Source organism: Heptranchias perlo, chromosome 11 (assembly GCF_035084215.1).
Source record: "Heptranchias perlo isolate sHepPer1 chromosome 11, sHepPer1.hap1, whole genome shotgun sequence".
In the NCBI taxonomy this organism is placed as follows: domain Eukaryota; kingdom Metazoa; phylum Chordata; class Chondrichthyes; order Hexanchiformes; family Hexanchidae; genus Heptranchias; species Heptranchias perlo.
This window is the reverse complement of record NC_090335.1, coordinates 71,065,037-71,080,547: the sequence shown is the minus strand read 5'-3', so window position 1 is coordinate 71,080,547 and position 15,511 is coordinate 71,065,037. Positions and strand designations below refer to the sequence as shown.

Sequence of the window (15,511 nt, the reverse complement as noted above, 5' to 3'; positions counted from 1 at the left end):
TGGGAAAAATCAACCAGTATTTTATAAGCTTGTCTGGAGTCCACATTTACAGTAAGAGGAGGTGTGACTCCCGAGTGATTCAGACACTGAACACCACCTGTTCCCGTGAAGCTGTGCCCTTCAGCTCATCATTCCAATCCTAGTCACCACAGCCTTCCTCTCACACTTGGACAAACACAAAGTTTGAGTCATGCTAAGGTTTGTGACTCTGTGCTACAGCACAAACATTCAACACCAACCTGCCACCCATCAAGTCACTCATCTTCTACTGGGGTGGGGGTGAAAAGGAGAGGTGATGGGGGAAAGACTGGGGGCTTGGTTTTTGCAGAGGAGGGAATTTTGAGAGTTAATGCCACTGTCCTATCCTCCCAGCTGGTCCAAAACTTGTAAACCATCCGTTATAGCAGCAGCGGTGGAGGAAATAATGTATAAGGTTTCTTCTATTCCGAAACTAGATGCAAAGACTAACGTGCAGAAACGAGCAGAAGACGACAATGTAAATGGAGAAGTAGCGATCAGGTGACCTCAAGCTTTGGTTTTAAAAGCTTGTAGATTGTAGGAGGAAAGAAAAGCTGAGTGGGATCGTTTTGTTTTGTGTATGTGTGTGTGTGTGGTGTTGGGTTAATGTTTGCTTTCTGGTCCCCTTTCTTGCCCAGATACTATTATGACGGAGACATGATATGCAAGGTCCAGGGAAAAAGATTTGTCTACAAGTTTGTGTGCGACCTAAAGACGCTGATAGGCTACAGCGCGGCGGAGCTGAACCGCCTGGTCACAGAGTGCGAGCAGAAGAAATTGGCCAAGATGCAAATCCACGGCATGGCCGGACAGCCTGTCACCACGGTAACGTTGGCTGCGGCCTCCCTGCAGACTGAGAAAGACAGTTGAAGGATCTCGCCTGCAGCCTAAAACTTGGTGCGTGCGTGCAGGCGCCCTTCTCCCCTCCCTTCCCGCCCCCCACCACCCCCACCCACCCACCCTTTGAACGGCGCCTGTCCTCTGTATCCTAGTCGGCTCGAGCGACTTCTTCCTCCTTCCGCTTCTGGGACTGTACAGTGTAAACGTATTCAGCTGCCTCAGGGAGGCCGAGGCAGGGACTACTCTGGCCCACTGTCTTAATGTACACTGCGTGAGCAGTGCAAAAATGGAGCAAGCTTTCGCGGCAGACTTCATGGTATATTAAAAAAAAGTGTACCTGCTTCACCTTATTCTATCAAATTTTTTGAGTTATTTTTGCAGATATTTTTACCCTTATGTGAATTTTGAATAAAAAAGGTATACTCCATCCTCCACGCGTCTGATTCCTGTCCCTGCAGTTGTAAAGTTGAATATCGTTGACATTCTGAGTGGTCACCCCTACCCCTCCCAGCTTCCCCTTCCCCTGCAGGCAGGTGCTGAAGTGCGGTTTTTATGGGGCAGCCTTTTAGTAAACGTCCCCCCTCCCCCATGGCCCGTTCTTCAGATGTGAGCCTGCACGTGCTCTTCTTAGCTGGGAGCTGTCTGGGTCAGAAGGTTGTGGGTTCGAGCCCCACTCCAGGACTTGAGAACGTGATTTAGGCCTACCCTCTATTGCAGTGCTACACTGTCGAAGGTCCCCTCTTCCGATAAGATGACAAGAACAACTTGCATTTATGTAGCACCTTTTAACATTCCACAGTGCTACACTGAAGTGTAATCAGATCAAGCCAAAGAAGGAGATTTTTAGGAGGGGTGCTAAAAACTTGGTCAGTGAGGTGGGTTTTAAGGAGGGTCATAAAGAAAGGGAGAGAGAGGCAGAGGGAGGTAATTCCAGAGCGTAGGAGTATGCCTTCAACAGTGGGCCGAAGGGAGTAGGTAAGAGGCCAGAGTTGGAGGAACACAAAGTTGGGGGAGGAGATTAGAGCTGGGAAAGGTTACAGAGATCAGGAGGGTCAAAGTCATGAAGAGATTTAAACATGAGGACAAGAATTTTCAATTGGAAGCATTGGGGGACTGCAGCCTGTGTAGGTCAGGGAGCACAGGGTGATGGGTGAGAGGGACATGTTGCGGGTTAGGATATGGGCAACAGAGCTTTGGATGAGCTGAAGTTTGTAGAGGGTGGGAGGCTGGCCTGGAGAGTATCGGAATAGTTGAGCCTGGTTAAACTGAGGCATGGTATGCCTGTTCTGATGATTCAGAAGGAGTTAAAGATCCCGTAGTGCTATTTGGAAAAGAGCAGGTATTCCAAAGTCCTGGCCAACATTCCTCCCTTGATCAACACCACTAAAAGCAGATTACTCGCTGATTCATTTCATTGCTCTTTGTTGGATCTTGATATGTGCGATGTCATTGCCACGCTGGTCTACATGTCATTGCACTCAGTAATTCATTGAATGTGAAGTGCTTTTGAGATGTTTGAGATCTAAGGTAGGAACAAAAGTAGACCTTTTAGCCCCTCGAGCCTGTTCTGCCATTCAATGAGATCATGGCTGATCTGTGACCTAACTCCATATACCTACCTTAGCCCCATATCCCTTAATACCTTAGGTTAACAAAAATCTGTCAATCTCAGATTTAAAATTAACAATTGAGCTAGCATTAACTGCCGTTTGCAGAAGAGAGTTCCAAACTTCTACCACTCTTTGCGTGTAGAAGTGTTTCCTAACTTCACTCCTGAAAGTCCTGGCTCTAATTTTTAGGCTATTTCCCCTAGTCCTAGACTCCCCAATCAGCAGAAATAGCTTCTCTCTATCTATCCTATCAGTTCCCCTTAAATCTTGAAAACTTCAATCAAATCACCCCATAATCTAATCCTAGGGAGTACAACCCTAGTTTGTGCTATATAAAATGCTATATAGATGAAGTCTATTTGACAAGAGTAGGCTATTCAACTGTGGGGGGAAACCGTCCTTCCCTCCACTTACACCAGTGAAGATCACTGGATAATGATCAGGAGCATGATCCCTGGCAGAGTCGATGGTAGTATTAACATGCCCTGTATGAGGTGTCAAAGAGCAGTCTAAAGATTATTCTCCCTTCCTAGTTTCCTGTGGGAATCTGCCCTCTTGTTTGGACCTTCTGTGAGATGAGCATGAACTGACATTGTACCAATCACTGGAACAGTATAAAATGTGTTGCAAGCAGTAACATGCCCCCACACTCTCCCTGATGAGCCATGCTGACTCTCGCTTTAGTTGTGTCATGGCACTGGCCATCCTCACTCTCTTGACTCATGTGTGAGCCTAGACAGCTGGGAGAAGAACAGCAGGTTTTCTGCTTCTGATTGCTATCCAGTGACTTCTGCCGGGAATGTAGCTTTAATCCCTGTGCATTTGTTATCATGCCCAATTTAACAAATAACTTTCGATTTAATCTCTGCGCATTAGTTATGTGTGGACTACAGTTTGGGCCTCAGATGTGATGCACAGCATGGTCAAATAGCTTGACGACACTGGCTATCTAGTCTTACGTATGCAGAATGGTCAGTTGGGTGAGTTACCTGAGGTCAGCCAGTCCCCCTCTCCTCTCCTGAAGACATTGACTCATGCTGCCATTTGGTTCTCTGGGTTCGAGCAATCCTTTAAGGTCTACAGTCGGTCTCAGCATCCTAGAGTTGGGACGAGTTAAAGTGAATCAGGGTTGCTCCCGATTATTACCCAGTGACTCCTGCTGAACTGTGTGCAATGTGGACATGTGATGGTGGGATCGGGATTGACTGTAACTTCCCCACACCCACTCAAATAATCTGCCAACACTCAAGTATCTGGAGCCTCACCGTGGCACTTGCGCAAGGTAGCATGCCTCAACATAACTGGGAGCTAACCAGACAGGAGAGGGTACCAGTAGCTTTACCTCGCCCAACTAGCTATTCTGCATGTACGAGTTTAGATGGTGAGTGTCAGCAAGGAAATTTGACCATGGAGAGCCCCTCTGCTGATCCTGGTTTCCTGTGACATCCAGACGTGGAGGGGTCACTGGATAGTGCTTGGAAGTGACTCACTTTTCATTTCTTTTCTACCTTCTACCCCCTGCCCCCGCCACCATCATCCCATGACCCCAACACCATTGAGGTCAATTGTAAACTCCCAGTATTGCTACTCTGTGCCAAGTTATTACAATGAAACCTGGCACCACGCCACACTAAGCTGCACACTTTTATGCTCACTCTAAATATTAAATGTCATTTTCGGATTTATTTCTCTGCAGAAAGCTTTTCTGAAACCCCTCCCCCCACCCAACCCCATGATATGGATTCCCAAGCATCGGAGGATTGAATTATAAGGAAGGACTGAAGAAACTTGAAAACCTTGGATTCACTTCAGAGGTAGTTAGATGATGTGGTGGGAAGGGAAATATAAGCTCCTTCCTGCCCCCGGATCGATGAGCTGAAATGACATCCATCATATAACCCTGGTTGTTTGGCACTCTCCAGAGAGATGGCCTCGGCCAATCTTGGTAGTTTTGTTGCAAGGCTGTGATTGTTAACCATTCACTGAATGAATGTTTTCAGTCAATGTAAAGTTTGGATCAACAAAGCCAGTCAAATGTTAGGATCCATCTGGAGGGTATTTTTATGTGGCACCATTGCTTTCTCTAAGTTCTCCATGTTTTAGATTAAAAGAAGAGGCCTATAATGCTGCCAAGAAGAGTAGTAAGCCTGACGATTGGAAGTGTTTTAGAAACCAGCAAAGGATGACCAAAAAATTGATAAAAAGGGACAAAATAGAATATGAAAGTAAACTAGCAAGAAATATAAAAACGGATTGTAAGAGCTTCTACAAGTATGTAAAAAGGAAGAGAGTAGCGAAAGTAAACATTGGTCCCTTAGAGGCTGAGACAGGAGAAATTATAATGGGCAATCAGGAAATGGCAGATGAGTTAAACAAATATTCTGTATCTGTCTTCATAATAGAAGACACAAAAAACGTACCAGATATAGTGGGGAACCAAGGTGCTAATGAGAGTGAGGAACTTAAAGTAATTATCAGTAGAGAAAAAGTACTTGAGAAACTAATGGGACTCGAAGCCGATTAAATCCCCTTGACCTGATGGCCTACATCCTAGCGTTCTGAAAGAGGTGGCTGCAGAGACAGTGGATTGGCTATGATCTTCCAAAATTCCTAGATTCTAGAACAGTCCCAGCGGATTGGAAGGTAGTAAATGTAACCCCACTATTCAAGAAAGGAGGGAGAGAAAAAACGGAGCTAGAGGCCAGTTAGCCTGACATCAATCATCGGGAAAATGCTGGAATCCATTATTAAGGAAGTGATAACAGGGCAGTTAGAACATCATAATATTATTAGGCAGAGTCCACATGGTTTTATGAAAGGGAAATTGTGTTTGAAAAATTTATTAGAGATTTTTGAGGATGTAACTAGCAGGGTAGATCAAGGAGAACTGGTGGATATGGAATATTTGAATTTTTAAAAGGCATTCGATAAAGTGCCACATAAAAGGTTGATACGCAAGATAAAGGCTCATGGAGTTGGGGATAACATATTAGCATGGATAGAGGATTGGTTAATAGACAGAAAACAGAGAGTAGAGATAAACGGGTCATTTTCAGATTGGCAGGCTGTAACTAGTGGGGTGCCGCAAGGATCGGTGCTTGGGCCTCAGCTACTTACAATCTATATTAATGACTTAGATAAAGGGACCAAGTGTAATGTATCCATGTTTGCTGACGATACAAAGCTAGGTGAGAAAGTAAGCTCAAAGGAGGCCACAAAGAGTCTGCAAAAGGATATAGACAGGTTAAGTGAGTGGGCAAGAAGGTGGCAGATGGAATATAATGTGGGGAACTGAGAGGTTTGGTAGGAAGAATAGAAAAACAGAATATCTTTTAAATGGTGAGAAACTATTATGTGGTGGTGTTCAGAGAGACTTGGGTATCCTCGTACAAGAAACACAAAAAGTTAATATGCAGGTACAGCGAGCAATTAGGAAGGCGAATGGCATGTTGGCCTTTATTGAAGGGGGTTGGTGTACAAGAGTAAGGAAGTGTTATTACAATTGTACAGGGCTTTAGTGAGACCTCACCTGGAGTACTGCAAACAGTTTTGGTCTCCTTATCTAAGGAAGGATATACTTGCCTTAGAGGCAGTGCAGCGAAGGTTCACCTAGATTTAATTCCTGGGAAGAGAGGGTTGTCCTATGAGGAGAGGTTGAGTAGAATGGGCCTATACTCTCTGGAGTTTAGAAGAATGAGAGGTGATGTCATTGAAACATAAGATTCCGAGGGGGTTTGACAGGGTAGATGCTGAGAGGTTGTTTCCCGTGGCTGGAGAGTCCAGAACTAGGGGGCATAGTCGCAGGATATGGGGTCGGCCATTTCAGACTGAGATAGGGAGGAATTTCTTCACTCAGAGGGTTGTGAATCTTTGGAATTCTGTACCCCAGAGGGCTGTGGATGCTGAGTCGTTAAATATGTTCAAGGCTGAGATGGATAGATTTTTGGACTCTCGGGGAATCAAAGGATATGGAGATCAGGCAGGAAAGTGGAGTTGAGGTAGAAGGTCAGCCATGATCTGATTGAATGGTGGAGCCGGCTTGAGGGGCCGTATGGCCTACTCCTGCTATTTCTTGTGGCTGGTTGCACATAAGAACATAAGTCATAGTTAAAACTACAGGGACTCTCTAAGATCAGTGGCTCAAAAGACGTGCTTACAAATTGGTCTTCCCTGCGTCTGGAGTACGAGCCTTGACAGCTTTACGTTTGACTTGTAACTGGCTGAGCAAGACCTGAGTTTGGGGTACCCAGTGAGTCCTGCACAAGATAAACACGCCTTTAGTTGAAACTATCTATTCTAACCTTGCATAGATCACTGGTGGAGCCATGTTTGAATTAGTATGTGCTGGTTTGGGCACTCTACCTTCAAAAGGGCATTGGAGCATTGAAGAGGATTCAGAGGAAGAGCGGTGAGGATTGTCCTGAGGAATTCGGGCTGTAAGTTTGAGGAGAGACTGAGAGGCCAACTTGTTTTCATTTGACAAAAGACGACTGGCAAGAGGTGGGGGATTTAGAACCCAGAAATTACACTGGAATATTTGCGTACAAATGTGTTGGGGCCTCCGATAAAGTAGTGGACAAAGTAATTTCATGCAAACATTAGGATTACTTCAGAGAAGTGTAGGTGTAGACCGGCTGTTTGACTTTCACAGTGAGCACAGTACTACAGGCTATGTAGTCAAAGTGAATAAGCCTCACAAGACAGGACAGAAGAAACCTCTCCCCACAACCCTAATTAAAACTGTTTTTGGTGGTGTTTTTGTTGAGGGAGGAAGGTTTCCCAGGGCGGAGACCTCTGAGCTCTTCAAGTAGTTGCATAGGATCTTTACCATCCGCCTAGGGGAAAGAACAAGCAGATGAGGCCTTGGTTTAACATCTCATCCGAAGGACGGCACCCCCAACAATACAATAGTGCTTCAGCCTAAATTATGGGCATAAATCCTGAATGAGGGCTCAAGCCTTGTGACTCACAGATGATGGAGCATTCATAAGCTGCACCGCTCTCCAAAGCTCTGCCCCCATCTAGTTTTAGACTGGACTAAAGCTGTCAGCCTTACTTGGGCTAAACGGTTGCCTCTTATTCCAATCATTATATGTGTTCTTTGTTTTCCATCTTGGCGATGCGATGCAGTGAGCTTCTCTAGCCACAAGGCGGTGCCACATCTTGTGTTTTCTGGGTCAGGGAGAGGTTTAAACAGACAAAGGACCTTCACTAGAAACCCATTGTTTCAGATGCTGATCCATGATCATCCCCTATGTGTTCCAGCATTTTCTGGTTCTATTTCAGGTTTAAAGCGTGTTTTGGACGTGTGTGAATCCTCCGGCTATTGATCCAAGCCCCTGAAGAGGTTTGATGATACGAGGTGGTGTTAGACTAAAGCAGCTGCGTGCGATTGAGAGCCGCCTAGATTTTCAGCTTAAATAAGGTCTTTTCGTTTTTCACGGTAGAATGAGCAGCTCAGCTCAATATTGAGTGAAAGATTTTAAATCTCCCAATGATGCTCTCAGCCTGATTTTGCACGGCATTTTACTACGTTAAAGGCACTATATAAACGCAAGTTGTTCATCATCTACCATCGTAGCACCTCCTGACTGCTACAAAGAGGCTTCAAATACCATTTCAAAGAGCCCCTTGTTTTTACCTAATCACTCTGCTTTCTCTTGCAGTTTACTTAACTAGACTCTGCTTAGCGGATGAATGGCTAGCGGACTCTAGCTTCGGTTACATCGAAACTACAGCACAGGAACAGGACATTCAACTGGTCCATGCCGGCGTCTATGCTCCACACGAGCCTCCTCCCTCCCGACTTCAATTTACCCTATCAGGATACCCTTCTATTCCTTTCTCCCTGATGTGTGTATCTAACTTCCCCTTAAATGCATCTATGCCATTCGCCTCAACTAGAGAATAGACTGGCGGCCAACATAAAAGGGAATCCAAAAATCTTCTACAGGCATGTAAACGAGTAGTGAGGAGGGGTGGGGCCGATTAGGGACCATAAAGGAGATCTACTCATGGAAGCAGAGGGGATGGCTGAGGTACTAAATGAGTACTTTACATCTGTCTTTACCAAGGAAGAAGATGCTGCCACAGTCTCAGTAAAGGAAGGTATAGTTGAGATACTGAATGGGTTAAAAATTGATCATAGAATCATAGAAAATAGGAGCAAGTGTAGGCCATTCGGCCCTTCGGGCCTGCTCCGCCATTCAAACTGATCATGGCTGATCGTCTAACTCAGTACCCTGTTCCTGCTTTTTTTCCCCATATCCCTTGATCCCTTTAGCATTAAGAAATATATCTATCTCCTTCTTGAATACATCTCATGACTTGGCCTCCACTGCCTTCTGTCGTAGAGAATTCCACAGGTTCACCACCCTCTGAGTGAAGAAATTTCTCCTCATCTTGGTTCTAAATGGCATACCCCGTATCCTGAGACTGTGACACCTGGTTCTGGACTCCCCAGCCATCGGGAACATCCTCCCTGCATCTAGTCCTATTAGAATTTTATATGTTTCGCTGAGATCACCTCTCATTCTCCTGAACTCTAGTGAATATGGGCCTAGTCGACCTAATCTCTCCTCATACGTCAGTCCTGCCATCCTAGGAATCAGTCTGGTAAACTTTCGTTGCACTCCCTCCATGGCAAGGACATCCTGCCTCAGATAAGGAGACTAAAACTGCACGCAGTACTCCAGATATGGTCTCACCAAGGCCCTGTATAACTGCAGTAAGACATCCCTGCTCCTGTACTCAAATCCTCTTGCAACGAACGCCAACATACCATTCGCCTTTCCAACTGCTTGCTGCACCTGAATGCTCGCTTTCAGCGAATGGTGTATAAGGGCACCCAGGTCTTGTTGCACCTCCCCTTTTCCCAATCTATCACCATTTGGATAATTTGTCTTTCTGTTTTTACAGCCAAAGTAAATAATCTTACATTTACCCACGTTATACTGCATCTGCCATGTTTTTGCCCACTCACCCAACTTGTCTAAATCACATCGGAGCCTCTTTGCATCCTCCTCACAGCTCACATTCCACCCCAGCTTTTTGTCGTCTGCCAACTTGGAAGCGTTACATTCAGTTCCCTCATCCAAATCATTGATATATATTGTGAATAGCTGGGGCCCAAGTACAGATACGTGTTTAACTAACTTGATAAAGAAGAGGTACTAGAAAGGCTGGCTGTACTTAAAAGTAGATAAGTCACACGGTCCAGATGGGATGCATCCTAGGTTGCTGAGGGAAGTAAGTGGAAATTGTGGAGGTACTGGGCATAATCTTCCAAATATCCGTAGATACGGGGTTGGTGCCAGAGGACTGGAGAATTGCAAATGTTACACCCTTGTTCAAAAAAGGGTGTAAGGATAAACCCAGCAACTACAGGCCCAGTCAGTGTAACCTCAGTGGTGGGGAAACTTTTAGAAACAATAATCTGGGACAGAATTAACAGTCACTTGGATGAGGGTGGATTGATTAGGGAAAGCCAGCATGGATTTGTTAAAGGCAAATCGTGTTTAACTTGATTGAGTTTTTTGATGAGGTAACAGAGAGGGTAGATGAGGGTAATGCAGTTGATGAGGTGCATATGGATTTTTAAAAAGCATTTGATAAAGTACCGCACGGTAGGCTTATCAACATTGCGGCCCATGGAATAAAGGGGGCAGAAGCAACATGGATACAGAATTGGCTACAGGACAGGAAACAGAGTGTAGTGGTGAACAGTTGTTTTTTGGACTGGAGGGAGGTGTACAGTGGTGTTCCCCCAAGGGTCAGTGCTGGGACCACTGCTTTTCTTGATATATATGATGACTTGGACTTGGGTGTACAGGGCACAATTTCAAAATTTGCAGATGACACAAAACTTGGAAGGGTAGTGATAGACTTCAAGGGGATATAGACAGGCTGGTGGCATAGGCAGACATGTGGCAGAAATCATTGGCCATCAAGTTTGCTCCATCAGCACTCACACATGCCAGGTAACGTGTTTCTTGTGGCGAAGTGCCTCGTGCCCAGTCACTTGTACCCGTTGTTGCAGCTTCTTGCCCACGACCTGCCCTCTTGATGGAAAAGGTAAGCAACCAGTAGTCCAAAGGTTGCCGATGACATTAAACAAATCAATGGGAAAACAAATGGCACACATGCCAAGCTAGTCATGACTATGTGATCAATTGCTGTGCTGTTCTGAACGCAGTGCTATATGCAACAGCAACAAGGATTTGCATTTATATAGTATCTTTAACGTAGGAAAATGTCCCATGGTTCTTCACAGAGGCACAATAATGCCGAACCAAAGGGAGGTTTAGGGGGGGAATTCCAATGGTGGGGCAAAGGAAAGGGGAGTGCGGGCACAAGGGGCCAGGATCGGAGGAACAGAGAATTGGGAGGGGGAGTTTATAAGGCTGGAGTTGGTTACAGAGATGGGGAGGGCTGAGGCAATGAAGGAATTAAACGGAGGATGAGAATTTTACAATGGAGCCATTGGGGTTCAGGAGCCAATGCAAGGACAGGAGTGACAGGTGAATGCAACTTGGTGCAGTCTAGGATAATGGCAGCAGAGGTTTGGATGAGCTGAAGTTTAGAGAACGTAGAGGATGGAAGGCCAGGTGAGCATTGGAATAGTTGAGTTGGGAGTTGACAGAAGCATGGATGAGAGTGTCAGCAGCAGATGAGCTGAGGTGGGGAGAAGTTGAGTGATGCTACGAAGGTAGCTTCGGTCTTCCCAAAGTTTGAAGGAAATTGTGGCTCATCCAAGATTGGATGTCAGACAAGCAGTCTGATAGCGGAGAGGTCGAGAGAGTTGGTGAAGAGGTAAATTAGGGTGTCGTCAGTATTTACGTGGAAGCAAAGCCCATATGTTTGCATAGGGGAGCTGTAATTATGGATAGGAGAGTTTATATGGAGGGAGAGGTTTTGGGGGGAAAGTGCAGGCGGAGGAGAGAGGGCAAAGGGAGCTGAGATGGAGATTAAAGTCACAGAGGATGAGGAGCTGCTCATTGCAGAGACTGAGGGAGGAAAGGGGGGTGGATATCTTGGGGAGAAACACAAGATGGGCTTGGGGAGAGAATGAGGATTTTAAAGGAGAGACAAGAGGGGTGGAACGTGGTGAGGTGCTCGAAGGAGGAGAAGACGCCGGAGACAGACATTCTGGAGGGAAATGCAGGGAGGGGCGGTGATTGTTGTACGGATGGCACAGTCTTAGGTGGCTGTAGTCGGTGAGGTGAACAGGACATGGAGGTTGGTAAGTTAGCCCCAGTGGACATGCTGGGCGGGAAGGCGAGTGACAGAAATGGGTGGGGCAGTTGGCGCTGCTGTTCATAAAAAGGCAGCGTAATTATTTTTCCTCTTGATGATCAAAAGGATTCTTCTGGACTAGTGCCAATGACTGATAAGACCGGTGCTCTTCTGCAAACCCATGAGGACATCCTTATAGTCTGGAGAGATGAGGATAATAACTTGTCAGCAGACACCCTGGACCAGGTGCCAGCCTCATGGTGAGCACATCTCTTTTTCGGAGCCCCTCAACTGTGGACCAGGATTAAGCAGTTGATTATGACCATGCCTTTGGGCTTGGATATCTGGAACATCAAGGTGGCTAGCACTTCAGAAGCTGCCCTACATTACGTGGAATTTACAGCACAAAAACAGGCCATTCGGCCCTGCTGGTCTATGATGGCGTTTATGCTCCACATGAGCCTCCTCCCACCCCTCCATTTAATCCTATCAGCATATCCTTCTACTCCTTTCTCCCTCATGTGCTCATCTAACTTCCCCTTAAATGCATCTATGCTATTTGCCACAACTACTCCTTGGGGCAGTGCGTTCCACATTCTTACCACTCTTTGGGTAAAGAAGGTCCTGAATTCCCTATTGGATTTATTGGTGACCATATTATGGCCCCTAGTTTTGCTCTTCCACCCCCCCCCCCCCCCCCAACAAGTGGAAATGTCCTTCGATTGCAACCAAGTTGTCGTAAAAACCCAAATGGTTCACTGATGCGCTTCACAACATTCACCTGAGGAAGGAGGAAGCCTCCGAAAGCTTGTGAATTTCAAATAAAATTGTTGGACTATAACTTGGTGTTGTAAAATTGTTTACAATTGTCAACCCCAGTCCATCACCGGCATCTCCACATCGTGGCCCTTCAGGGAAGGGAAGTTGCCACCTTGCCCAGTCTGGCCTCGATGTTACTCTAGTCTCACACTACAGTGTTGCCTCTTCATGCCCTCTGAAGTTGCCTGCAAGTTACTCAGTTGCAAAACAAAACACAGTAATAAGAAAAACAACAGGGCAACTGAGGGTGGGCAATAAATTAGGTCTCTCCAGAGTTACCAAGATCTCCAAGAACAGATAATAACAATGCAGGATAGACTCACTGGTACGTTCACTGGTACTGTGCAATTACGGTAATTACTCAGCTTAATTTTATTGTCTTTATGTACCTATTAACTTTTTATTTTGTAATGAATGTTGATAGAAACAGCTGGAAGCTGATGTTTTGCACAAAAGAAATTTCCCAGGCTGTGACCCTTTTTTCCCAATCCCTTTATCTGATTTGAACTGCGGTTTATTAGCTGCACAGTTTCAGAAACTCAATGTGTGAAATGGAGACCGAGGCAGCCCAGTAACCAGACCAATGTGTCACTTCCCTGATCCTGTAAACGATTATTTTCTCACACTCTCCTGCCCCTGAGAGTGTTCGCTCCCTGCCCCTGAGAGTGTTCGCTCCCTGCCCCTGAGAGTGTTCGCTCCCTGCTGGGACAGAGATCCACAGGGCCCCCTTCACCAGTACCTCACCCGAGTGGGTATTATTCTTGCATGATTTACAGTCATTGTCAGAAAGCTATTAGACGCAGCAAGCATCCCACCTGATCCAGATCCCGGCCTCACACGTTATCGACACACGCATCCATTCCATTGGACCCTGGCTGTTATTTTTTTCCCCTCCCTTGCTCAGCAAGGGGGGGGGGGCTTTGGCCAATTGTGGCTCCCCCCTATTGCAGCCCTAGCTGGGATCAGCTAACTCAGCACAGACTGGGGATTGAACCCAGCCTGTACAGCTGTGCTACTCACTGCGAAGATCTGTCGATTGCTATTTCTTTAGATGAGCAAGACCATTTCCCAACTAAAGCGGATAATGTGAGAGGTTAATTCCCAGTGGGGAAAAGACGGCACGCAATTTCCTGAAATATCCAAAAGGAAATATACCAGGATTGTTTTTCTTTATTCCCTTTGCCCCACCGTGTTTTGCTTCACTGGGATGTCGCCAAGCTCCACAAATGCCTGGAATCGTCCAACTTGAGGCTTGGCCAGGATCAGATCGCAACAGGAAGCTTTCTCTCTACACATGCCTCATGCATCCTGGGATTCATTACATTTATTTAAAAAAAGACACACGCACAGCGAAGTATCGTCCATGCAAAGTTGCAAACAGGCAGCCAAAGATCAGCTTACTAAATAAAATGGTCGTTCAGGAACAGAGCAAAGGTCAAACTGAGGTTAAATAGTAGCAAGTATAGGCATCGGAGCCTTTAGGGGGTAATTTTAACAAAACCCATCCAGCATTGGCTCCCAGTCCAGCGACATCTCAAAGTTAAAATTCTCATCCTTGTTTTCAAATCCCTCCATGGCCTCGCCCGTCCCTATCTCTGTAACCTCCTCCAGCCCTACAAACCTCCGGGATCGCTGCACTCCTCCAATTCTGGCCTCTTGCTTCACCATTGGCGGCCGTGCCTTCAGCTGCCTGGGCCCTAAACTCTGGAATTCCATCCGTAAACCTCTCCGCCTCTCTCTCCTCCTTTCCTTAAAACCTACCTCTTTGACCAAGTTTTGATTACCTGTCCTAATATCTCCTTATGTAGCTCGGTGTCAATTTTTGATTGATTACGCTCTTGTGAAGTGCCTTGGGACATCTTACTAGGTTAACGGTGCTATATAAAAGCAAGTTATAGGAAAAGGATGGGATTGGGTCAAACACTGATTTTGCAGGTTAAAATGACCCCCTTTATAACCACATTGATTGTGGCCCATTAAGAGCAAGGTGGTTCCAAATTTGCTCCCTGGTCTTAGGTGAGATAGCCCACCTCAGCAGCTGAGGTGCTACAATTGGCCTTAGTGCCCTGGGTTGAGGGTGGGAATTCAGGCAGGGTTCCTGCTCCTGATTGCGATCCTGTGATTGCTGCTGGTAATTGCATGTGCGCACGCCCATGGATAGTGGGTGTGGGGACAACGTCGGGCCTGGCTTTAAGGCACCTCCATGGTTGAATAGTCTGTCGCCACTCGCCATTCCGCAAATGAAGAATGGACACTTGGGTGAAATAGATAGACCGCAGGGCAGGAAGTGTGAGTGTCAGCAATAGAGGAAGGGGAGAGGATGAAGAGGGGATGGAAGTTATTCAAGAGTGTTGAAAACAAACATGCAAAGGGCCGGCATTGATCTGTCACAGTTCACGAACAGGCGTCTAACACGTCACGGCCTGAAGATTACAGCACTGCACTGCCGCACAGTCCCTGCAATTGCTTTTATAGACACTCTCAATATATTGGCCTTTACTTACACCACTTAACATAATGGACAAAAGTGACATTCTCTCTGGAGGTTAACGTGCTGAAAATTCCTATGTAGGCGTATCTAATATCCTGCACACTATGGGGTAGGGAGGGAGCGGGTGGGGGGCTGGGAAGGAGGGACCTCTGCGGTTCCTGATGAAAGGTCCCACCTGAAACGTTTACAGGTATTTTCCTCTTTCAGATGCTGACTGTATACTTCCTGCTGTGTACTTCATGCACTTTCTGTGCTTTTTTTTTCATTTGAGGATGTTTATAATGCTTTTTTGCGGTGACAAGGGCTTCACTCTGTGTGTGTGTGTGTGTGTGTGTGTGTGTGCGTATGAGTGTGTACATGCACGTGTGTATGAGCGCGCGTGTGAGCACACGAGTGCATTTGTGAGCCTGTGAACGTATGTGTGTGAACATGAACATGTGTGTGAACATTAGCGTGTTTGTGTGCACGTGAGTGTGCACTTGTATGTATGTGAGCACGT

The 15,511-nt window shown here is 46.1% G+C and overlaps 1 protein-coding gene across 3 annotated transcripts in view; it reads left to right on the top strand.

Annotated features, from left to right (window-relative positions):
• gabpa (GA binding protein transcription factor subunit alpha) overlaps positions 1–1,285 on the top strand; it is a 53,566-nt gene extending 52,281 nt beyond the window's left edge. For all 3 annotated transcript variants that reach the window (XM_067993357.1, XM_067993355.1, XM_067993356.1), the window contains one exon: positions 657–1,285. In XM_067993357.1, the coding sequence (XP_067849458.1) occupies positions 657–888 (232 nt within the window). In that variant the 3' untranslated portion in view covers positions 889–1,285. The remainder of the gene's footprint in view (positions 1–656) is intronic.
• The last annotated feature ends 14,226 nt before the right edge of the window (positions 1,286–15,511 follow it).